Source organism: Photinus pyralis, unplaced genomic scaffold (genome assembly GCF_008802855.1).
Source record: "Photinus pyralis isolate 1611_PpyrPB1 unplaced genomic scaffold, Ppyr1.3 Ppyr1.4_LG1, whole genome shotgun sequence".
Classification (NCBI taxonomy): Eukaryota; Metazoa; Arthropoda; class Insecta; order Coleoptera; family Lampyridae; genus Photinus; species Photinus pyralis.
In genome coordinates, this window is record NW_022170249.1 from 15,482,927 (window position 1) to 15,506,834 (window position 23,908).

At 36.6% G+C, this 23,908-nt stretch overlaps 4 protein-coding genes across 9 annotated transcripts in view; all 4 read left to right on the forward strand.

The window, feature by feature from the left end:
* Nucleotides 1-1,125: 1,125 nt before the first annotated feature.
* LOC116160317 (tctex1 domain-containing protein 1) lies at nucleotides 1,126-6,839 on the forward strand. The gene is made up of 5 exons (XM_031473502.1): nucleotides 1,126-1,337; nucleotides 1,390-1,453; nucleotides 1,509-1,622; nucleotides 6,427-6,620; nucleotides 6,667-6,839. The coding sequence occupies exons 1-5, from the start codon at nucleotides 1,186-1,188 to the stop codon at nucleotides 6,830-6,832; spliced, it is 690 nt and encodes a 229-aa protein (XP_031329362.1). The 5' UTR covers nucleotides 1,126-1,185; the 3' UTR covers nucleotides 6,833-6,839.
* Nucleotides 6,840-8,895: 2,056 nt separating this feature from the next.
* On the forward strand, nucleotides 8,896-10,287 carry LOC116160166 (A-kinase anchor protein 14-like). Its single transcript, XM_031473300.1, has 6 exons — nucleotides 8,896-9,200; nucleotides 9,249-9,407; nucleotides 9,457-9,507; nucleotides 9,602-9,795; nucleotides 9,852-9,959; nucleotides 10,013-10,287. Exons 1-6 carry the CDS (start codon nucleotides 8,987-8,989, stop codon nucleotides 10,133-10,135), a joined length of 849 nt encoding a protein of 282 aa, XP_031329160.1. The 5' UTR covers nucleotides 8,896-8,986; the 3' UTR covers nucleotides 10,136-10,287.
* Nucleotides 10,288-12,925: 2,638 nt separating this feature from the next.
* Nucleotides 12,926-23,908, forward strand: part of LOC116159508 (carotenoid isomerooxygenase-like) — a 15,593-nt gene continuing 4,610 nt past the window's right edge. The window contains exons 1-8 of one of the 6 annotated variants that reach the window (XM_031472496.1): nucleotides 12,926-12,943; nucleotides 15,265-15,450; nucleotides 15,500-15,611; nucleotides 15,661-15,807; nucleotides 15,864-16,081; nucleotides 16,134-16,217; nucleotides 22,608-22,613; nucleotides 23,125-23,128. In XM_031472496.1, the coding sequence (XP_031328356.1) occupies nucleotides 15,351-15,450; nucleotides 15,500-15,611; nucleotides 15,661-15,807; nucleotides 15,864-16,081; nucleotides 16,134-16,217; nucleotides 22,608-22,613; nucleotides 23,125-23,128 (671 nt within the window). In that variant the 5' untranslated portion in view covers nucleotides 12,926-12,943; nucleotides 15,265-15,350. The other 5 variants (XM_031472493.1, XM_031472494.1, XM_031472492.1 and 2 more) reach the window with 5 other exon arrangements.
* Nucleotides 16,899-18,172, forward strand: LOC116159507 (putative transferase CAF17 homolog, mitochondrial). The gene is made up of 2 exons (XM_031472491.1): nucleotides 16,899-16,986; nucleotides 17,041-18,172. Exon 2 carries the CDS (start codon nucleotides 17,047-17,049, stop codon nucleotides 18,118-18,120), a length of 1,074 nt encoding a protein of 357 aa, XP_031328351.1. The 5' UTR covers nucleotides 16,899-16,986; nucleotides 17,041-17,046; the 3' UTR covers nucleotides 18,121-18,172.

Here is a 23,908-nt window from a genome sequence, read left to right on the forward strand (position 1 = left end):
TTAAGTTAATTGAATGTAGTACAGAATGTTGAGTATTCGGAAATTAATGCGGCAGTTTAACAAAAAAAACAGCTGAAATTGGGTCAAAGCTACTTAAAAAAATTCCCGCGCACCTCTGCATCTGCAATTCTGTAGCTTTTTTATTTTCGCCCCCCCCCCCCCCCCGAGTAGATGTATAAAACCGCCCCTGAAAACTACAAAATATCAATAAGAACTTCTGGATCTGCCGCCACTAGATCTGCACGTGAGAGAGCAGACCACGCAGGCGGCATCCTTGTGTCTGAAATATAAGGAGTTGTTAAATAGCAGAGATTTTGAGGTGGGCTACTCTCGAATTCTGGGCGATGCGATTAAGCGACTGCCTATCCTAGAAGGGTGATCTCACGCACTCCTCAATTCATATTAGAGAAAAACTATTACATGTTTCTTGATGAGGATGTGGCTCCCAACCAGACATATTCATCTTCAGGGATGGATCTAAAACAATGGAAGGAAACAGGCACTGAATCTCCATGCCTCGTCCTGCAAGGAGTGTGAGAACTTCCTACCAACGATTGGTCCATTGCAGTTTGTTTGACCATCCTCGGAACACAAGGAAAAGAATTGTATAATTTTTTCAGCGACCATAAACTCAGGTTTCCAAGGAATCCTGTGGTCATCCTTAACCGTTAAAATGCTTGCATTATAGGAGAACTGCATCGTGTTGGTTCTGCTAGCACGTATGAACTCTATTGATGCAGTTTTCCATCACCGTTAGATATCAATGTGGCTTATTTCCATTGCCTCGCCTCGCTCCCAGAATTCCTTCGGTCGTGAGGCGTACCAATCACAGACCACGTTCTGCGTCCGTCATGAAACGGCGACCTTTCAAGTGCTTCTTCAATATTCACGAGTCCAAAAACGTGGAAATCGCACGGCGACGTCTTAATCATGGTGGAAATCTCGTCCTCTATGACGTGTGTCTGTTGGTATTTACAGCCCTATCCACGCGAGAAATGTACTTTTCTGTAATCTTCACATTGGATTGTCCTCATCGCGCAAAAGACACACTTTGATCGTGCTACTTATCAGCGAATATGATATGAAAAAGGCAAAAGCTGGCAGTGAATAACGTGACAGAATTTGCATTGTTTTATTATTATTCTTGTCAACTTTCAAGTCTGATATTTGGATATTTCTAACAGAATGGGCGATGAGCAGCCGCCTGTTGATGATCTTGCCAGAAAACCGTCTGTTAATCATAAAGAGTCCCACGTTGTAGTCAACCCCCTAGCCGACACATATCCACCTCCAAAGAGCAGCATTGATGCCCCAAAGAAAAGTATAGCTATTGAAAGGTTTGTGGAAGTTATATGTCTAGTTAGACTTTCAGTTCTACCCACCTTTTAGGGCTGGGAGTGTGCGCGCAAGTGTGCGAGCAAGTGTGAGACGATTCACAACGGAAATGTCGAGGGTAAAACATAGAGGTGGGATTGTACGAAGAAGTATTGCTACTAAACATGTTTCAGGATAGAATTGCGAGAAGACAATCGGAAAGAGCAAGTAAATCGAGACTAGCGCTTGGAAGTATCATATCGTTTGGTAGAGGTGGAGTATATGGATTGGATGGTATCGCCTTGAAGGTATGATAATTAATCATTAGGTTTTTACCGGGTATTATATCTATCTATAGTTTTGAATAGTTTCGATTAGGGTTCTTATTTGTATCTATCTTGCTACAATTGGGTACACAAATCCAAAACATTTCGCAAAAGGTAACCCAGTAACTAAAATATACCGAAATTGTTAATTAAGCACTACCATTGTAAGAACACGTTGCATCTAATGCCAATTTTAAGTGTTTTTTGTTACTACATCTGTTCTGACCAATACCGACCTCAAATTGGAACACTTTTCCACAGCAGTATAAATAAAATGAAATAGACTGAAATTTAGAACGTTTCCTAGACGTTAAATTACTACCAACATAATACAACAATGTGAGAAAGCTTGCATGCCATCATGAAGGTTTATTCTTAGACAAACGTTGGAGAAGTATGACGAAAAAAAGAGGAGCTTTTCCTGATCTTCATAGACCTAGAAAGGACGGTACTGTTCCAAATAAGGAGGAATATCAGACTTAGGTCCGTCTGGTGAGTGTATGAAGGAGTTCCAACACACGAACCTAAAATCTTTCGTTGGAATGACTGACAGGTTCTCTCCTACATGGTGCATCCGAATCCAAACAGACTAGCGCGGGGCCACTCAAAGACACGTGGCATATCTCATTTCCCATTTCTCTGAAAACATCAAGTGAAATTTGAGATGTGTGGTCTGTAGCCACCACAGGTCCCCCAATCCATGTTCAACAATCTCGTCCATTTCTATGTTGCAAACATGACGTGTGGAATTCACGGCCACGCCTTCCTCCTCAAAAACGTCTACGTACAAACCAATTGAAATTAGGAACAAAAGCACATCACGCGAAAGGGTCTAACCCTTTTACAACCCGAGTGAGTCATAATCGATAGAAACTGCTGAGTCGGTTCTGCTGTACCTTGGATCGTATGTCACAGCACAGGAATTGATGAAATTGGAAGAAGATTACTAAAGTCTAAAGGACATAGACGTGCGATTCCTTAATAGCACCAAGAATCTTTCTTCAAGAACTTTCGAAAATTTGTGTGTTTAAAAGTTTTAGAAGTCATCTAGAGGAGCCTTGTGGAGCCTTTTTGGGCCCTTGAGAATGTAAGAATGTTTAAGCCTTCATGAATCATTAAATGTTTTTCCTCCAAGAGTTTTCTGCGATTTACACAGCTTTCTAGTGGTTTTATCTATCCTCTATCTATCCGCGGTAATTACCGGTCTTTAAGAGCTTTTAATAACCTTTAAGAGTACCTATTTAATTCCTGAAGAAGGTTTTCAAGAGTCTGCAAGATACTGGCATTTTAGAACCTTTACTAAAGTTTTATAATCTTTAACGCATAAAGTATTTAAAAGGAGTTAGGATCAAGAGACATCTTGAATAACGAAGGTTGTAAATATTTTCAATGGCATCAAAGAGTCTCTGAACGTCTTCCAGAGGCATTTCCTCTCTAAAAGGTCACCCTTTGAGAACTTTTGGGAGCCTTTGAGAGTCCTAAAGGGTCTTAAAGAGTCTTTAAACCTTCAAGGGCTTGATTCTAAAAGAATTCCTTAACATTTCACAGTCTTTAAGGGTTTCCAAAAGTTTTTAAAGGCAAGTGATTTTTAAGAGTGTTCGCCCGGAAAGGTCTTTGAAAGTCCAAATGTCCCTAGATCATCAACAGGTAGTCATTCGTTTACAAAAATAAACCGCGGTTATATTACACCAAGTAAAAGTGCGTCCCACAATCATTCTTTTGCGCCCCCACCCCCACAGGCAAATGGTTCAGAGGACGAGGCTTTTTTTTACGTACCTACGTCATTTCGCTGATCATGTTCAAACAGCGAAGTATCGTTTCGTTGCTAGGGGCAGAAAAGCGGAAAACAGGCAGAAAAATTTTACTTCCCTGCCTCCTCTCCACTTCTCTGCCTCTTCTGATTTCTATACCTGTGTTGACTAGCCGTTTATATACAAGAAATTCTAGCATACTAATAAAAAAAATTTAGTGTTTACCACGGACGGGTGAGATCCGCTGACACGTCGGAATTTCCGTACGAGGCGTCTCAGTGAAAACTCACTTCTCGTCCTTGGGAAACAATATACTATTTTATTATACCTGAATCACAATTTCCGTTTTGAACTCTCAAATGCGTGCGAAATTGGGGCTGTAAAACACACGTGTTTTAAAGTTGCTAAGTAATGACTTTAGAAACTGTTATCTGGGGTTGAACTGGTTTCGAACTGATGTTTTTTCGAACTGATGTTCATACCTTAAATTTACGCCATAAAGGGCTGCTTACACCACCTATTCATGCAACGGCAATATTTGAGAGGTCATTCACATAATTTTACGCAATGGTTTAATACACTAGGTATGGACATATCAGTAAGTACACTTTCAAAGCATTTAGAACTCGCATTATTTCGAAGTTGCTACGGCAATAATAATTAGAGCACTTTTGAATTTTGTTTCTATTTTACTTATCTTATTTTTAATATTTTTATTTCTTTTCTGTGATTCATTATCGATTAAGTGGAATCATTATGGGTTAGATGCAAGAGCAGGGGTAGACTTTCTACTGTTGAATCTCGCCCTAGGCAATGTATTTTTCGTGGCTAACCAAAACAAAATCAATAAAGACCGTTATTATTATTATTATTTTAAATAAAAAATCTTTTACCCAAAATCGTCCTGAAACCTTCATTTTCATGCCTACTTTCTCTCAGGAAATTTTAGTTTCCATGACAGAGGCAGAGCAGACAATGTTTCCTGCCGCTTGTCACTTTACTGGCCGCACCTGTCACTTTACCGGTCCCACCGTCACTTTACGCCGCATTTTTGACATTTACAAATGTCTATAATGGCTCGTGTCATCACTGACAGATTGACATTCATCAAAAGTTATATATAAAAATTGAAATTTTGTATTAAAAGACGATTTCGGGTAAATTTAATACAAAACTCGTCAGTAAAATGTCATTACCTGACGCGGAAATTAAAGTACACGGCCCCGAAGGGGCCTTGGACTTCAATATTTCCTTGCCAGTAATGTATCATTTTCCTCATTTTTATGTAAATAACTATTTAGGTCGCTTTCTGTAAATGCAAAACATTTTTTTGGGTTGTACCTATTTTTTGTTTGAAGCTTTCACGAACGCGCGTAATTTAAGGTCTGCTGCCAAATCTGTTCTATTTTTTAATCGCAGCATTGTTTGAAGTTTTGAATGAATGCACCAAAAGACAAAAGATTTAAATACCTAATTATAATAGGCTTTACTGTATTTAGATTGTACAAGCCATTTAATGGACGGTGTACTATCTTTTTCAACTAAAATCATTTTATTGACGAAGACAGTAATTTTTATAAGCAAACGTCAAGTGACATTTCCATGGCAATCATGGGATTACGACCACACCGCCTACTTAATTAGACATGTATTCGAGAATAACGTCAATAAGATTTCATCTTAGACCATATAGTACATGGACTGCTAATTGTAACTAAAATATGGTCAAGGACATCGCCTGGATATGTGAGTTTCAGGGTAAACGAGTCTGTCCGAAGTTGTCCGATGAGACACGATTTGAGACTGTCAACCTATAAATTAACAAACGTCAATTAATTAATCGCCTAGATATCCCAAAAAAAGCAAACTTATTCTTATTTGTGGACGTATAGCAAATAATGAAGAGCATTTAAAGCTTCCCGTACTACGCGGTTACTATAAAGCTGCTCTTTAAGCGATCCTAGTGGTGTTTACACGACTTTAGTTTACCCTGAGATTCACATACCCACGACTACAGTGCCCTCTATCCGTGACCATCCATTTTGTATTGAAAGCATAGGGCGAATAGCAGTCCATGTACTATATGGTCTAAGGATTTCATTGTATTTCCCTTATTTCTAAATTATATTGCAGGTATAAACAAATACTATAAGAAACAGGTGTATAATTGGTCTTTATTGTCTGCTGTGTTCTTGATTTTGGATCATCTTATATGCCGTATGGATTCTCGACCCCCACTAAATAGTTTCGATTAGAATTTTCCTTGATAATATGATGGATATTCGTGGATAAGTTCATGGTCTGTGCTCTCCATAGTAAAACATTCATTCATTATTCCAACATTCAAACCGCTATCAATATTTCAAACATCTTGCAATTTGTACGCCACTTACTCAGGACTGAGGACAATGCTAAGCTTCATGAGTAGGTTAATTATACAAAATTGTCCCCTCGCATGTTCTTGTTGCAATTTTTTAAATAAATAAATGGAAACACATTCGTTTAACGTTTGTGTTAAAGTTGGGATTGTAAATTTATACAAAAACATCACGCAATTTTCCTTTAGTGTCTCATCAAAAAACTAAAAATCCATACCTAAACAGAAGTTATCACCAGAAGACAGTGGTACGGCCTTGATACCACTTTCTTATTTATATATTTATGTTTACTTTAATATGGAATCAATAAACTTTTATTGGAATATTCGCATTGAATCGCACCGAAGCGTGTGACTCTTGCGTGAGCTACTAAAACAGATAAAGCTATGCTTCAAAAGCCAATTAGCCGATCATTTTTGGGCGTAATTTATTGGTATAGGTAAAGATATTGGTACCTGGCACCAACTGTTGGAACTGGGGTATTCCGTTATCTATCGCAATTTACTTCATTAGTTGAACTTGAGACCTAAAGAACGCAGTCTGGGTTCAATTATTACCTAAGTATTGATCAACAATGACATCTACTCCCGGTCAAGTAGAGGTGCACTAAGATATTCGGCATTATTGCATTCATCAACAAGGTACAATTTCTTTCAGGCGCCCAAGTTTATGAATACGTACAAGCTCGACAGCGATAAACCGTTTCACGTTGAAAAGGTGGAGAAGATTTTGAAACAAGTTTTAATGGAAGCTATGGAGAATTTATCGTACGATCCTGAGGAATGTCCGAAGCAGGCGAAGTGGGCAACGAACATGATAAAGACGCGCGTTAAGGAAGAAGAATATGACAGGTGCGATAATATGTAAAGGTAATTCAGGCATTAAGGCATTTTTCAGGTATAAGTTGATCGTTATAGTAACCATTGGAGAAAAAAGGTACCACGACATGTGCTCTGTGGTGAGATTTTTGTGGGACATCGAGAGGGATAAGTACGCACTTTTCGTGCACGACAACATGCACGTATTTGGGGCCGCCCTTTGCTTTGGAGTTTACTACGAATGAACTAAGACCCCACAATTAATTTATACTTAATTTGTTCATTAAATATGTGATAGTTTGCTGCGTTGCTGTTTTACCATTGCTCTCTAGTGTCTACTCATGCATTTTAGGCTTTCGTGCATTTTTCAGTTTTTTTTATAGTACCTACTCCCGAGGTTTGCTTTCTGCAACAAACCGTTCCGGGTCAAGCAGTATTGAAAGGTTTACTTATTCCGACTCCCCTCAAAAACTCAATTTTTCCTATCCTAACACATACATACATGTATTGCAGACGCATTAGTGTACCTATTCGTCCCATTTATCTGCATATTAGAAAATACCTTATTTAAAAACCGTAAATTCCCTTTTGGTCGGTGCCCACCTCCGACGTTCCGTTCACCCCCAATTCGCGTTTGAAGTTTGACACGTCCACTACTCCTCGAAAACGCGCGCCTTGCAAAAAGTGGTTAATTTTGCCCCTAGAAAAAAAACAAAATTCCCTTACGCGGAAATTGTATGCGTTTACAAGATCTTTCCAACAATTTGAAAACAATACAACCAAAAGTGGCCTTTTTGTAGATCCCATAATTTCAAACAGTTCCAAAATTGGGCAACTAGGTCAAAAATTACAGCCCTTTGAATTTTCTTTCGAAATTGGTTTCTAGTCTATAACTTTTGATTGAGAAGTCTAATCGAAAAAGTACGAATTGTTTTGGATTCTACGCACCAAAATTAATAAGAAAGTGTTTTCCCGAGAAATTTTGGTGTAGTCGATTTTTGGTAAAAAAGGAAGGTTATACACTGCCTTTTTTTGAGGTCCGAGAAAAAAATTGTCTCAGATCGACCCGAAAAAAAATTTTCTTATAGAATGTGGCCTGTAGATCCCATAATTGACTATTGACTAGTCTGTAGTGTGAACAGCGTATACTTTCAGTAAAATGTGAACAGCACATTTTGCAGGTTCACATATTCACATTTAACGGCCAGGTCACGGTCAGGACATGTTCATAAAAATACACGCTACAATAATTGACCGGACCGTGATCTGACCGATAATGTGAATTGGCCTTAAACTTCCAAAGGCGTCGCGACCGCCACTCATTGATTATCGCCCTTTATATTATAAAAATGAATATTTTATATTTGTATGCTTTCGGTTGTGCGACAATCTCGAAAAAATGAATCCTTTAGAATTTTTTGAGTTCGTATTAACGAGAGTCTACTGAATTGACATATAATGGAATTTAAATCAATCAATTCGACATTCCTCTACAGCCCTAAAAACAATTTCGTATTCACTGAAATATCAAATCCAAAATTTTACGATATTGTACGTAGGCAGTGGTTATTGAAACTCTAACAGAGTTGATGTACGAGTAGTATAACCCACAATGGAAGATTTTTTTGCAATAAATAAAACAGATATAAAAATAATCGGAACGGCCGGTTGCAGGAAGCGAATTATAAGCAAAATCCTACATTATTTGCCAAATCTGAGAATTTTGAAATTTTGATTGGCTGCATACTGCAGTATAAAGCCAATCAAATCAAATGTCTTAATACCGGATTAAACAATGATCCTGGATTTTTTTTTGTGCAACTGGCCGTCAATCTAATTACTATCTCAACGTCAAAGTTCATACAGTGAAACGATTCGTACTAAACACAAATAACAAAAACTAAAATTTGCCTTAATAGTACGGCGTCTAAAACTACCCCTTGAGTCGTTCAATCTTGGAAAACTGGGTCACACTCTCTTTAGGATTCGTGGAATGGAACCAAAAAATCGTTGTGGTTCAATCCGGGCTCGTAGGGAACTTCTGTTTGTAAAATTCTGTCTCTGACATTAATTTGTGTTGCTTATGGTTATACAGGGTGCGTTATTAATGCGTGAATTGAAAATTGTGGGTTTATTAACGCACATATTTAAAATTAATTGTCGAAACATGTTAAATCTAAGAATATTTTTAACGAAATTACAATCGTTATACCGGGTGATTCGGAATTCGTCATTTTCTTTCAAAAAGTAGATGTCACGTGGTCTCCGACAGCGTGCGACCTGCGGCAACGAGATTGAACAAACGCGGCTTGTAATTACGTAGTGAAGTTCCCTTGGAAACAGTAACTCTTGACAGTAACGCTTCAAAATCCAAACGTCGTTTGTCTAAATTTCAGATTATGAGTTTTCAGACAGACCCAGATGCAAGTGAAGGCGACAAGGAAGTATATGTCGAAACACTGCAAGACAATGAACCGCACTCCTCAGAGAGCTCGTTAGGGTCAGGCATTCCACCCGCTCCACCGTGCACCCCTATCGAACTATCGGAATGCACAGAAGTCGACACCAATGAACTACTCCCAAACACATTAACCGAGCAAACATCTGACATAGGTTTCTCATTTGCTAATTCGCGTGTAGGTACAACTTTCGTTGTTACAGTAATTGACGAAATCGAAAGACGCATCCGAATTTCTGAGGCGGCGCGTGAAATTTCATGCTCCTACATTAGCGAGGCGCTAACAGACGAATGCATTCTTTATTCGGACATCGAGACGTTTTCGGGGTACTTCGTTGATGAAATTATCGAAACCTCGATCGGTAGCTGCCTTCACATCTTTATGAACAACTGCTTATCTTGATGTTATAGGTAGATTAATACAAGAGCAAGACAAATTAGGAATCACCGTCATAATTGAAGGTAGGTAAGTCGTAAGGTATTCTCAGACACATAAACTTGTTGGGACTCTGGGCTTGGTTTTCCAGTATCCGTTATTATTATTGTATTTCCCCAGCTGCACGATCAACATCTCACACAAATTCGGCACTAGATTCACTTTGGCCACGAAACGGCGAGTTTACAAAAGAAACCGGAATGGATGCAATCCATGAATACCTCAGAACCTGGATTTATGTAGAAGATTGGTTATACTGCGTCGACTTCTTAATGGTCCAAAGTGACGAATGTAGCGAGTATTATCTGTACGAGGTACCTACAACCACCTTTTGCTCAATACCTACCAATTTTGAGCTGTTATTTTAAAGGCAAAGTTCAGCATACCCACACGGTGCTATCCCATTCCTCAAGCAACTGCAAGCGTATTTTTCACTGTTGAAGTTTCCAGAATTAAACCTCTATACTGTCCTGTGGACGTAAGAAATCGGTGATATGTTTACCTTGGAAAAATATACATTGTCTGTTTTAGATATCATACGTGTTTGAGGGGTCCAGTCTTGTGAGAGTCCCAGGAAAGGTGCCGTTCGACGAAAGTTTTTTATTTGACATTGTTGACGCCAAATTATCTTTATATAAATCAATTTCTTTCTAATTTTCTTTGTTACCCAAGCTACCCAAAAAAAATGTCTTTGAGTGGAGGAAGAATCCTTCCGTTTAAGTTACCTAAGTATCGTGCATTATTTTGTTCAGTTTTTAGCTTCCTAGCCCGAACTAGGTGGCTATTACGATCACCGTTTCTTGGACAAGTTACAATTTCAACGTTTTAGCTCATTTTAAGCAACTTTTAAAAAATAACATTTTTCATCTTTAACGGATCCGGAGTAAAAATAATTATTTACATAATAAGTCATGAAAGTGGTCGTTTACATGACTCGGAGGCTTATTGAAAAGTAGGAGGACGCGCAGCGTCCGAGTATCTCTCTAATGCCTCCAAGTCAGGTCACTTTCATGAAGTATTATGTATAAAATTTTACCTGAAACCACAACATGTAGATAACTTTTCCAAATTAAATTATTGGGGATTTACGATAATTCAACCGGTTTAACCGGGTTGGTAGACAATTGTTTCTATGGTGATTTCTACCAACCCGGTTAAAACGGTGGAATTATCGTAAATCCCCATACATGTGTGTGAAATTTTGATACCTAATCACGCATGCTAAAATCACTTTATTTAATTGTTTCCATAGAGATTTCAAAAAAATTAAAACAATCAATCAGTGTCATTTTTAATGCAGTTTATGCTTTGTACTATTCAACTATACAGTCTTTATAACTAGGTACAAAAGCAGGTATCAGTGAAGAAGAGTACCTACGCGAGACGTTGTTATAATGTAGCCGAAGCTGCGGCCGCCGTAGTGCAATATTAGCTTCCCACAGTCAAGAAAGAGATACAAAAAGGCGTACAAACCTTTTAATGACTGGCGCAAAACTAAAGGAATAATTACTTCCACACATATTCCATTAATTGTTAGTAATAAAAAACCATTATCCTTTGTGTAGGTATATTAATATTTAAAAATATCCACATAGTCTGCATTATAATTATCCAAACGTTGATTGAATAACTTATTCAATGAACGATCTAATTGTTATTTTGCAAGTACTAGGACTGTAATGGGAGTCTGGCAAAAATATTACAGTACTAGTCAGGTAAAGATCAACTTTCTAATGTCAAAATAGCCCTGAAATTTAGATTTTCTTGACGGTTTCAGGTAAAAATACGAGCTTACCGACGCCTTTTTAAAAACAATCAGTTCAAAATCAACAGTCTTACATTACATTTAATCTTTAATTATTGTTACATTAAACGTACAATTTGTGCTGTTGTTTCCTATAGAAAGAACACGTTCTTCATTTAAACCTGAAGCAATAGAGATCAATATGTTTGAAGATGTGCTTTCGTTTTTCTTAACACATTCCAATTACAATTTTGTTCTGTAAAGAATCTTCGACATAGGTACATTCGCCCACCGGATCGTAGGTTCTGGTTTAACCTACTGCTATTATTGCGATAGTAACCGCGACAAGAATCCTGACCCTCTTAAAAAATGTCGTGACTTTGTTAATATTACCGAAGTTATGGATTGTTCTGGAAGTTGCATATCTTATTATGGAAGTAAGTAATATGTTATCCAATACACGAATATCATCTACCGTTTTTTAGATCATGTATATGACAACAAGCGCACTATTTCAGCGACGAGGTTCTGTTCTTCGTATGATTGTACTGCCTTCGAGTCGTTCGGGGTGGAACATAGTACGAAGTGCAACAGCAACTATTGCAATGCTGACAAAATGGGTTAATAAGACCAAACCTCTCTAAGAATTGTGAACATTTTTCTGCATACCTACCTACTACTATCACTAATTGTTCTTTAATATTTTTGTTCTTTTTTCGTTTGACAATACCATGTAAACTACAGAATGTAATAATTATGTTGTAATATACGTATTTAGAGCGACAATCATTGTAAGCCGTCTTAGAGTCAGCTCTTATTCCCCTGTCATCGGCGACACCACTCCTGACTTCTCAAAGGTACGTGCTGCAGAAAAAATGGATGTTTAATATCAAATTAATCAGAGGGAACGCGGCCGAAAATTAGGAAATTAATCAAGTAGTAGTTTTTAGAACAAATAATCTATGTGCTTCAGCAAAATGCTCACATTTTTGGAAACTTATCGCCAAAGAAGATTCAGTGTGAATAATTGTATGGGATACCTAGAAACAAGCTGATAGAACTTTTTTCATCTATAGTGCATTAAATTAGCAAAAATATTTCGATTGGTAGTAGGTACGTGTTTAGATGAGTTACTTCTGCCAGAGTCCCATCTTCAAAATTGGGGCCGATTTAAATTCTGCAGGCCAAATGGTTGAGATCAGGTCACTACGTCAGAAGCTATGGGCAGTAAACCGGCCTCCATCGGGACCAAGTGCGCAACTAGTAACTCTACCCGGAAATGATTTGTGAACCAACTATTGGAGAGCTTGGGTTGGAACTCGAAGATCATGGCCAGCTAAGAGATTTGGCGAAATAAGTACGACTTTTGGTATGAGCCCATATAAAAGATAAGTACCTATGTAATCACGAACTTATAAATTAAGATGGGCTGCTAATGGTGAATTGACAAATGACACCTACATGGGGGCAGCCATGATGTGCACTCACTTGGCGCGAAATTCAAATCAACTAATAAACAAGCATTAACCTCACGTTTTAAATACATTACTGTGACACATGTCATTTTCCAAGGCTGCAATAGTCTCAAAACTTGAGCACTAGGAAAATTCCCCTAGAAAATAACTAAAAAGTGCACATCATGGCCGCGCCCATGCTAGGACCATTTCTACAGCTATGCAACTATTTGATCAGCCGTCCATCTTAATTTATAAGTTCGTGTATGTAATAGCTATAGCACCTGTGGTAATAGATAGTAGTTTCTGGTATTTAGACGCGTACACGTCTAATTTCGGCATAAATCTTAGAAAACAGAAGTGGTAAAGTGTTCAAACCTGGTTAAAAATTTGTGACGGGTACTCGTAAAAGTGAATAATAAATGTATTATTAATAATAATACCACTAATTTTTTGTTCTACTAATTAAAGTGATTATTCATTCCTTCTAAAATAAGTCAAGTATATCAATTTTTATAAGCGGCGTTTCATAAGATAGTACCAAATAAATTCAAGGTCAATATTATTATATGAGTAATCTTTATCAAAACAAACTCAATCTGGACTTCAGACACAGGTTCAAATGGTATTCAATAAGAAGACTCTCACACTGAGGCGATAAGTAATGAGCTATTGAATAACGAAATTAATTTTTCACTCAACGGCTATAATAATACATATATTTATAATAAACTACTCTACAAGTCTCAGGAGCAACAACGATTTCAATCGAATGGAAGGTGTTGCTAGTTACGGCAACATTTATTTCTGGCGATACGCAGTGCACGTTGAAAAGCCATAAATATTGCAGCCTATCAATATTTGCTTCGGTGACAGATAATGTCAAAATGATGTTGCTTATCGACAGTTGCTAGTTGCTCCAATGTGAGACTTCTAATTTAATAACAATGTAGAATTGGTACAGCGATATAATACTGCGTGTTGAGTATTGCCAGTTGCTTATTGCTTATCGCCTCAGTGTGAGAAATTCCCACACGAATTCAATTGTTGAACACACTACAACAAAAAAAGGATAAAACTGACAATTAGGGCATCACCACTCACCCCTTTAAACTTAAAAAAGGAAATGCAAATACTGACATTATATAAACATAAAAAACTTGGATAAAAAAAACGTAGTCCTACCCATCGCTTCTGGATACGTCAGTGAAAAAGATACAATGGGAAAAATATTACAAAATTGACAAAACCATTAAACGGCTAAAGCGGATGTTAACATATGATATATTTTAAAAATCTGAAAAAAAGATCTATTCAATTTTTGAAAATTATTAGGTTGGCAACTAAGTTCCTGCCGTTTTTTTTTAATCCTGACATTCCGCATGTCATTAAATATTTTTGGCAACTTTTGAATTTATTTGAACAATGAGGTATTGTTCAACCGGAAACTATGTTTTGTTTTTTCTTCGATTTAATTTCCGTTAATTGTCAGATCATTAAAATTGCATGTCAAGTTGAGAAAAATGAGCATTTTCGACACCTTAAACCTTTTTACCTTTAATTAAGGTTTTAATGCCGCAAAAACTGCTCGCGATATTTGTGCTGTTTATGGAGAGGGTACCATAGCTGAAACAACTGCACGTAATTGGTATGCCAAGTTCAAAATGGTAATTTTGGCCTCAAAGACGTACCTCGTTCTGGCCGTCCAGTAGATATCGATGAAGAGCGATTAAACCAACTTTTGCATACGTAAGGGAACTAGCAGAGATAATTGAATGCTCTCACACTGCTGTTTCATTTTTTCTGCATTTTTATCGCAATTCACGAAGTGAAAAAACAATCCGTCTCGTGGTCAACCATCATTTCTCTTTATAAGACACCCCGTTTCGAGATATTCGCATGTGAAATCCCCCCGGCCCTCTATGTTTGACATAAGCCATTAGTTTGAACTTAGCACAACTCACCCGACTTTTGACATATTTGTCGTAAGGAATCGACTTGCGTTTAATAGAAGGAGCCACTGTCGAAAAAAATCGCTCCATAATAATATGAAAGTTGAATCAGTAAATTTGTTTCATTTTTTTGGTGGAAAAGTGGTAGTTGTTGGTTCTTCAAAAGCCAGTGTTTATGTAACGAGAAATGGGAAAATACTTGAAAACAAATTTTTCGAAATCCTTTTGGGAAAATTAAAACTTTTACACATTACATTTGCCTCTATCATTGAATAATACAGATTAATTATTCAATGCCTCTATAAAAGGATACTGTCATTTCGTTAGGTCTTTAAAACTTCATACATGTTTTTCATAGTGTTTGTTTGCAATTGCGTATTGGAATTATGTCATTTTTGGAAATGAAATCCCTGTATAGCGGTCCTTATGTAGTACACGTACGTTCGTAATATTCTTAATCCCACATTAGTTCAGTGGGTATCTAGAGTGAAGGTTTCCCATAATCTTCAGTTATTAATTGATTACTTTCTCATGATAAAATTCTCAATCGGTATACCTACGCAAGCCAATCTTTGCTAATTGAATTATAAGTTTAAATGCGAATCCGAAATCGATATCAATTTTCTTTATTAGGTAAACCAATTACACTATAACCATAACTATTCACTCATCAGTTTGTAAAAGAGTGAGCTAAGTTCGCTATCGTGTGCAAGTACACAATGGGAAAAAATAAAGGTTACTATCCAAACTGCGATGCAACCATCTGGTTGCGCTCGTGCAAAAAGGAAATAATCAAGCCTATTAAAGGAAAAGCTTCGGGTAACTATCCAATATACGACCATTATGGCTATAAGTATTTTAATTACAGGAACGATACCATTTTGGATAAATGGTAGCTTATATCGAAATGGTCCAGGTTTACTAGAAATTGGTGACTGCAGGGTAGGCCACCTATTTGATGGATTGGGGTTATTGCACAAGTGAGGATTTGTACTGCCATTACAAGGAAAGTACTAATTTTGGTTCCAGATTTTCGATTAAAAACGGAACGGTAACATACCAGTGCCGTTTTTTGAGATCAAATACCTACAAAAGGAATATAAAAGCTAATCGAATTGTTGTGACCGATTTTGGGACAAAATCCGTGCCAGATCCCTGCCAGACAATATTTCACAGGTATCATGTTCAATCTAAAGCATCATACGTGTATGTTCCGCATTCCTATAAAATAGATGTTGCAGAATTGCGTCTACGTTTAAATGGGGAGGTGAAACATCCGACAATGCAATGGTATCAATTTACCCTTTTGGAGATGAACTATACGCTTTATCAGAAATGCCTTACATCCACAAAATTAATAAGAACAATTTACAAACAGAAGGAAGAATAGACTTGAAGGAAAAAATGGGGGTCGTCTGTCACTCTTCACACCCTCACGTAATGTCGAACGGTAATTTAATTTGGGACATTTATTGTACAGTAATTGTGCACAATTTCCTTAGGAACAGTATACTCTTTGGCTGTAACCGCATCAGTATTGGGCCCACAGCATAATATTGTTTGTTTCCCAAACAAACCTAAAAATCGTAGGTTAAGCATTTAAAGCGCCATTGTTCAAAAAAAGCAAAAAAGGCAAAATAAAAATAGGCTCAAATGCTTTCATTTTTCATGAAACGTATAGATCCAAAACTAATAACCATTACATTCTGCATTCAAAATTAACGTATAAACAAAATGCCATAAATCCGCACCATATTCATATACCCCCGTTCCAGCAAATGCATTTGCTTATAGTATTGTAACTTTATTTATACTGATTGCAAATAGTAATAAAACACTACAAAAAAAATTATTATGTGGTGGTAATCAGTGCTGAGTGCAGTCTATTTAATTCGATTATTATGTAAACCTAATGAAATAAAAAAACAATTGAGCAGTATGTTTAGGGGGGGGGGCGATCGCCCCCCCCCTAAAAACCGCCCCTGGTAGTTTTAATCCCGGAACTATTATTAATTTCTTTTGTCTTCTTTTTCTGCGTAAGTCTCTCTAAACGCTTCTATCTTCTCTTGGTTTTCTAATAATGTAACAATTTTAATTACTAGCTTATCAGAAATAAATGGAATTGTGCTATAAAACGACCCACAATCTGACTAATTATGTGTGAATAAAAAATTAAACCAAATTATTTAAAATATTTCATGACTTAAAGTAAATCTTGAAGAGACGCCACTGGCTTATTACGTTATCCTAATTCTGTTGTCTCAAAACTGAAAACTCCCATCACTTAAATAACCTCACAAAATTCGTCAACAAATTCGTAATGTGAAAAGAAGTGTATTATTTTCCGATTTACCAGTTTGTTACAAGCCGTCGATATTGTTAAACTTTACTGACGTATAAAATTTCTAGGGTAAAATGCTGAGCAGGGTGCATCAAATACAGTGTTGCTTACGACGACAGTTTGCAAGTTTACCTCTGAAGTACAATGTAGAGCCCTTAACGGAGAGAAGCCTGCTAAGAGTGTCGGGAACTGATGTTGCCGATTATTTGCAAGGTCTCATCACCAACGATGTTACTCACTTGTCACATGGTACTGGAAGTATCTTTACAATGTTCCTCAACACAAAAGGTCGCATACTTTTTGATGCCATTTTATATCGAACCGTTAGCGAAAATGTGTTTTTGATGGAATGCGATCGTCGTGGAATTGAGATGTTTCAAAAGCATTTGAAAATGTATCGTGTTCGACGGAAAGTTGATGTAAGTAGCGTCGATACAGAAATGTGTGTTTATGCCATGTTTGATCCACACCACACCGACAGTGGGAAGAGTGTGCATGAGATCTCTCGACATTTAGAAGGGTTGATTGTACCGATTGAAGAGCTGAACGAAATTTTACCAGAGACCTCCAAGACGTGCAAGATGTTTAAAGATGTGCACATTTATAGCGATCCGCGTGTGGCAAATTTGGGCGTACGACTGATTGCTCCGAGAAATCTAGACCTACGCAAAGAAATAGCCAAAGTTTTTAATGTTGAAAGTAATCCTAGTCAAGAGCGCTCATATCAGTGGCTTAGATACACTTTAGGTGTAGGCGAAGGTCTTGATGACCTACCAATTGACAACTCCTTTCCATTGGAGGCTAATTGTGACTACCTGCATGGCATAAGTTTTCATAAGGGCTGTTACATTGGGCAGGAGTTAACAGCACGTACCCATCATACTGGTGTGGTACGTAAACGATTAATGCCCCTATACTTTAAAGACCAATTGAAAAGCATCCCAGAAGACAGTAAGATTATAAGTGAGAGTACCAATTTGGGAAAGTTACGAGGTGTGACTGGAAATGTTGGCTTGGCTCTCTTAAGAATTGAGAAGGCGTTGAGTGTTAGTCAAATTTGTGTTGGTGATGGAATTGCCACGACATCCAAACCATTTTGGTGGCCTATTGAAGCACCAAAAGAAAGAACTAGTTTGTCAAAGAATTAATGATATAATTATTTATTTATTATCAAAGTCTATTAAATGTGTTGATCTGTTATATAGTAGCTTGCTTTATCTAAATAATTCTATTAAGCTTTTCTTGAACAAGTTTAGGAAAGTTGTATCTGCAACTTTTAGCACAGGGCATACAGTAAGTGCCATTAATGTAGAAACTGCAATTACTGTCTTTACAGACTGATATTTTACACTGAACACAATGTGCTCCTAAAATTAAATATTCCCCACGTTTTGGAGGAGCGAAAGGATCTTCAAGAACATAGGAATCTTCTTTTAATTTGTAGTTACGCACAAATTCAGGAGACTTCCCAAAGTAATCGTAGCGTTCATGCAAATTACATAATTTACAACTGAAATAGCGTTTTTCTTCACTATATTCTGCCTCATCAGTATTTTCAGGTTGTTTTTCATCTTCCCCACTCATTAGTAACAAATTAATAATTTTTATAAAGTAAGTGGCTCTATTTGAAAAATGAAATTCAAGAAATTGAGGTTAGATGTTATGTTTTGTACTGGGATTTTGAACAATTGGGATAAAATATACAGTACGCGTCAATATACAACGCTACTCTATTGATCCAATACAAATTTTTCGTTTGAATATGGGAGATTGCATAACGAAAATCTAAACAGCCTGTGTGAATAACAGGAATCTGGACCTATTGAAAATAACGGTTCCGGTTCTGACACCTATATTGCAAAAATATTTATAAGGGTTTCGGTTCTAAAAATAATTACGGTTCCGATAACGTTTTTTTTTATTCTAAAGATCATTATGTTGAATCTTTTTTTTAGTTCACAATGGTTTTTTTCGGTTTCAAGTGAAAAATGGTTATCAATTATGCATACGCAACAAACCGAAGCCTGCCTAGCTGCTTACTTGTTTCAAAATTACAGTGGACTTGGCTGGGAGATGAACCTATATCACAGGGTGACTGACAAAGACAGAAAATATTTTGTTAGTATTATCATAGACAAAATGTTTATGATCATTGTTGGATGATGTTCGTCCCATTCTTATTTCGCAAATCGTATTCACACAAAAAAGGGGTGATAGGTAACTAAGAAAAGTCGAGACTAAAAAACCAAATATTCAACAAATTTATTTAAAAAATAGTGGTAGCTAAATTACCCCCCCCCCCCTCTTTTCCGAGCAGGTATACCCATAAAAATTTTTAAAACACAAAAAACCCGTAAAAATCGTAAAAAAATTATGAGTTCCGGTTCTCAGTAAATTTTTTAAGGGGAGGAATTACGGTTTCGGTTGTGATTTCGGTTCTGAAAATACAAACCCATCTTCCGTACAACACTTTCCCCCGGCAAACTAGAACAATATACCTTACTAAGGGCCGATTCTACAATTACACTTTTCCGCAGAATAAGATATGCTTGAAATAACTACCATAGCAATATGTATCCCATTGGTTGACACAATATTGTAACCAACGCAACCGTCAACATTTATTCTAGGTATGTCTTATTCTCGGTATATACATGGGGAAAAATGATGTCCGTTATAAATCGGCCCTTAGTGGAATAGACGATATAAAAAGTGTGTAGAAACACGAGGAGTGTAATTATCAGCTTTAGGGACGAGCCCACATAACGTGGGGTTGGCGACATCTGGGCGCCATCCTCGAGCGTGGGTTACTAACGTGGCGATTTTTCAGTTTTTTCCTATCTTCTTCTACAGTTGTGGTTCGATTGTTTTCAAGCTGGTGTCATAGGAAAGAACTCTTCGATCTCACACGATGACTTTTTTAACGGTAACGGTAGTCCTGGATCGGTTACTTTCTTATTCTGACGATCTCGTTAGTTTAGCAATAGCATTGAATATGAAGTACTTATTCAATGGCAATAGGCTCTTACAATGCTCAATTTCTCTCTCTCAATCTCAATCTCAATCTTTGTGCGCAATGTTTTAAAAAATTACATGAGTACACGCTCTTGAAATATAAGGAAGGATACACCTAACGGTGTAAAAATGTAAATGTAAGGGTATATATATTTTTTTTTGGCATAGAATCATTGAATTAAGCCGTTATTCAATGATAGAATGAAAGAGTATAAACATACCTACATTTGCGTAAAACGGCATGTCGAAATCATTTTCCATTCATGAAATATAGTAAAATAATAATTCATTTAAGTATGCTTTCAATAAAAAATTATACTTATTCCAGGGTATACTTTTGACATCCCTTTGTTTAGGTCGGGCGATCAAAAATGAGTTGCTGCCGAGTCGCCTTTGGAAGTTCCAGTTAAGTACAATTTCCTATGTAAACAAAAATTCCAAAGGTGCTGACTCGACAGCAACTCATTTTTTATCGTATAGTATAAGAATTATTCCAAATAAAAAGCCTTGTCTCGCATTATTTATTCTACTTTAAAAATTGTGGCTTTACAGAACATTGACCTAGGATATCCCAATTTAGTTGTTTCAGTACTTGCTAGCAAAACTCATTGTATCTATGGAAACGGATTAAATTTGATTTGTTTAAGGTTTTTGACTAATCAAATGTATTATATTATTCTGTCTGCCTATCAATCTGGCGTCTGGGATTGAGGCGAGAAGTGCGCGTTGGAGGGTCAAAACTACAAATCAAAATACCTCGAGAACGGAGAGAGAAACGCATCCTTCTTGCAGTTAGTTTGCAAGTCATATTCCTTTTGAACAGGTAGGCCTCTGTAGGCAAGAACACTGAAGACATAAAAATAAATTTTGTTTTGTCTTACATTCCTTTTCTTTCATAGATTACATAGAAATGACCCTTTTCGTAAATCCACAATATGCCCTTACAATTTTGGTATGATGCGAATCCTCCATTTTTAACTATTAAATGAAAGGAAAATTCAAATTATTTTAATTGTGTAAACCCCAGATTCCATCAACATCAAATTCCTTGGAGACCTAAGGAGAACGCTTTGAATTAATTTTTGCATTTGTTCCTACAAAGTTTAATGCAGAATTGCAACTTGCAAGTCAGGAAAAGATACATGATCTACAGTCCCAATTAGGCAGGTACTTAGATTAGGTTTAAATATAATATCTTTGAATATAAAACCAAACGCAAGCCTTCTGCGTACCTATAGGTAGGTATGTCAACTTTTTACGCAGATTTAAAAGTCTACTATAAATAAGAGAGAGACACTTGATCTTCTGAAAGCCATCTACATTCAAGGATAGTCCCTTGGTGACAAAACTTTATACCTATACGGCGTGATATGTCCATTTTTCACTCTATGGTATTACCAAACTAGTAGCACTCATAAAATTTTAATGGACTTTAATTAATGTTTTTAGTTGAGTCGTGTTGAAACGATACATAAAGTTACTAAAAGTTTTTAGATTTTCTGTAAAATGGCGCAGTACTGGCAGGCAGAAATTAATTATTTCTTTCATTAGCAGAAGTTTATTAATTAAGGAAGCGCTGCAGATTCGTCTTCTTGTTTGCATTGCGTCATTTTCCTCTTCTACAACCCTTTTGAAGAGTTTTGTGATGAGATGAAGTTTAAAATTGAAACTTAAGAACAGCTCGCATATCAAAATTAATTATGTATTTATGACTGAAATATTAATTTTGTTAGTCGTTGCTACAAAAATTAAAGTTGCTCGTAATTTAAAAAATAAGCAACGCAAACGTAATGAAATAATTTTTTTGTAGGTACATTAATTGCCTAAACCAAATTCAGGTATGCACGCACTGTGTACAATTTATCCACAGAGAATATATAACATTCTCTAAGGGCTCGTTATATACACTGATAGGAAATTGCCTCACTTGGCCGCAATATGTTGGACATTGCAAACAGTGACGTCACACTCTGTAAACAATGCCCTTCATTATTACATGTGTCGCACCCTCTTATTTCAGAAAACTCGTCTCATTTCTTTTCCATTGCGCTGCGTTGGAAATTGTTGGATTGTTATTGTTAAGGGTGAAATGCAGGTTTATTTCTAGTTTTCTACATCTTATTTCAATGAGGTATGCGAATATTAGGTCCCATTAAAATCTTGGTAATTTTCGAAGGAGGTGCAATTATGATTAAAAGTAGACGCCTTTTCTGTTAATTAGGATAATATCTAAATTAAAAACTATGTGGGTAGAACCGAGGAAAAATAATTATATTTGAATAGGCCATGAAATTCAAAATTGTCATAATGTGATATTAATAGATCCAAAACTTTGGGTTGATTTATGACAATAAAATTTGGAATCGTTGTTACATAAATCGTGAATTTTAAATATCCCGTCAAGATCAAAATCGATACGTTACCCGATTTATGACCATTTACACCGACAAATTTAAGCTCGACTTGTTTAAGCATATCTTAAAATCTATGACAACGATTATTGCGACAGTGCTTGCCATGAATTTTGTAGCGTTATTTTCTTACCGCTTAAGTAAATATTTGATTTGCGCTCTTATTTAAATTCTTACGCCATCTAGTCCTTTGTAATCAAGTAGTTTAGATGTAAGTTGTTTCTGTAGTAAATTTGTTCCAAGTGTTATAGATTTCTTATTAGTTCTATGTTTTGCCGATGGAGGTCGCGCAAAGATTTATTTTCAATTCTTTTCGGCGCACGCACTTGTTGTACAAAACGACATTCACTTATTGCTTTAAGAAGAATGTACACGCCACCCTGGTTGCTCGCCATTTTTGTCTGCCTTTTGGGATTTATTGTAGCTGTATGGTTTTTCTCTTGTTATTTTGCTTTCGACACTTCGCTGACGCTGTTGGGGATATATTTTACAAGTTCATCGCCATTTTCGGTATGTAACAAAAATTACGCATTACCTTTTGACTTTGAAAAATGGTTTGGCTTCTTACTTTTGGCTTACTCTTTTCTTTATTGTTACCTACTTCATTTGCTTTCTACGTCAATATTCCTGAGTGGAAACCGCAGAATTTTGGATTTTCTCAATATTGCGCAAGGAAAATTCATTGGGGGGTTCCACCGCCATCTTATCAATTCAAGCACGCTATAGATGAGTTTCTACCTTACCGACAGATTCCAGTGAAATTAATTACGTGATACCAACATTATCTGTGGCCTACTTACATGGATTGTAACCGCAAGTATTAAGGAAACCGTTTGGAGAACGCTCCAATATACCTGATTTTACGTACATCACTTTTTGTCGAGACTCGATTTTGTGGAAGATTACTTTTGTGTCTCCGAGAATTCATTTCCTTTAGTTTGATTACATTGGATCCTTCCGATTAGCTGTGTTATTTGAGATATTAGCTACCGTTGCTTTGTAAATTGGTTTTTGAAGTTACCTAGACTTTGTCTGAGACCGATATTTACAATTTTTGTTATGCTACTTGTTTTACTCCGAAGAAATTTTTCATACTACCTGATTTTGAAACAATTAGACTGCATTGCCGTCGAATAGAAATGTAGTTATTTGTGAATCGTAAAGTACTTGTCTTGAATTTAACGTCACGTTATGCTTGTAGAGAGATGTGGTATAGATAATCCGTGGTCTATCAAAATTTTGCTTTTACTAGTGTAAGTCATTTAAATTATTGATTCTTGGGAGTATTAATTATAGTATAATTACAGTATTAGCCTGATCAGTGTCAGACGTTAGAATTGCTATTTCGCAATATTTTGTGCTGCGCTATACACTACCCCTCTTATTTGTTTGTTTGTGTTCTTCTCTGTTACCAATAAGGCAAAAAGCGTCCTTCTTCAGCTCAAAAAGGCCGTTGCGATCTTTAGTTCAAAAGGTAATCTTTTTATTATATATTATATATTATATATTA

What these genes read in the sequence shown, in the direction of transcription:
- LOC116160317 (XM_031473502.1), top strand. Translation starts at nt 1,186, where the DNA reads ATGGGCGATGAGCAGCCGCCTGTTGATGATCTTGCCAGAAAACCGTCT. An exon ending in TCACAACGGAAATGTCGAGG is followed by an intron (nt 1,454 to 1,508) that starts GTAAAACATAGA and finishes AACATGTTTCAG; the next exon opens with GATAGAATTGCGAGAAGACA. An exon ending in AAGGAAGAAGAATATGACAG is followed by an intron (nt 6,621 to 6,666) that starts GTGCGATAATAT and finishes GGCATTTTTCAG; the next exon opens with GTATAAGTTGATCGTTATAG.
- LOC116160166 (XM_031473300.1), top strand. Translation starts at nt 8,987, where the DNA reads ATGAGTTTTCAGACAGACCCAGATGCAAGTGAAGGCGACAAGGAAGTA. An exon ending in CGAGCAAACATCTGACATAG is followed by an intron (nt 9,201 to 9,248) that starts GTTTCTCATTTG and finishes TCGTTGTTACAG; the next exon opens with TAATTGACGAAATCGAAAGA. An exon ending in CTCTATACTGTCCTGTGGAC is followed by an intron (nt 9,960 to 10,012) that starts GTAAGAAATCGG and finishes TGTCTGTTTTAG; the next exon opens with ATATCATACGTGTTTGAGGG.
- LOC116159507 (XM_031472491.1), top strand. Translation starts at nt 17,047, where the DNA reads ATGCTGAGCAGGGTGCATCAAATACAGTGTTGCTTACGACGACAGTTT.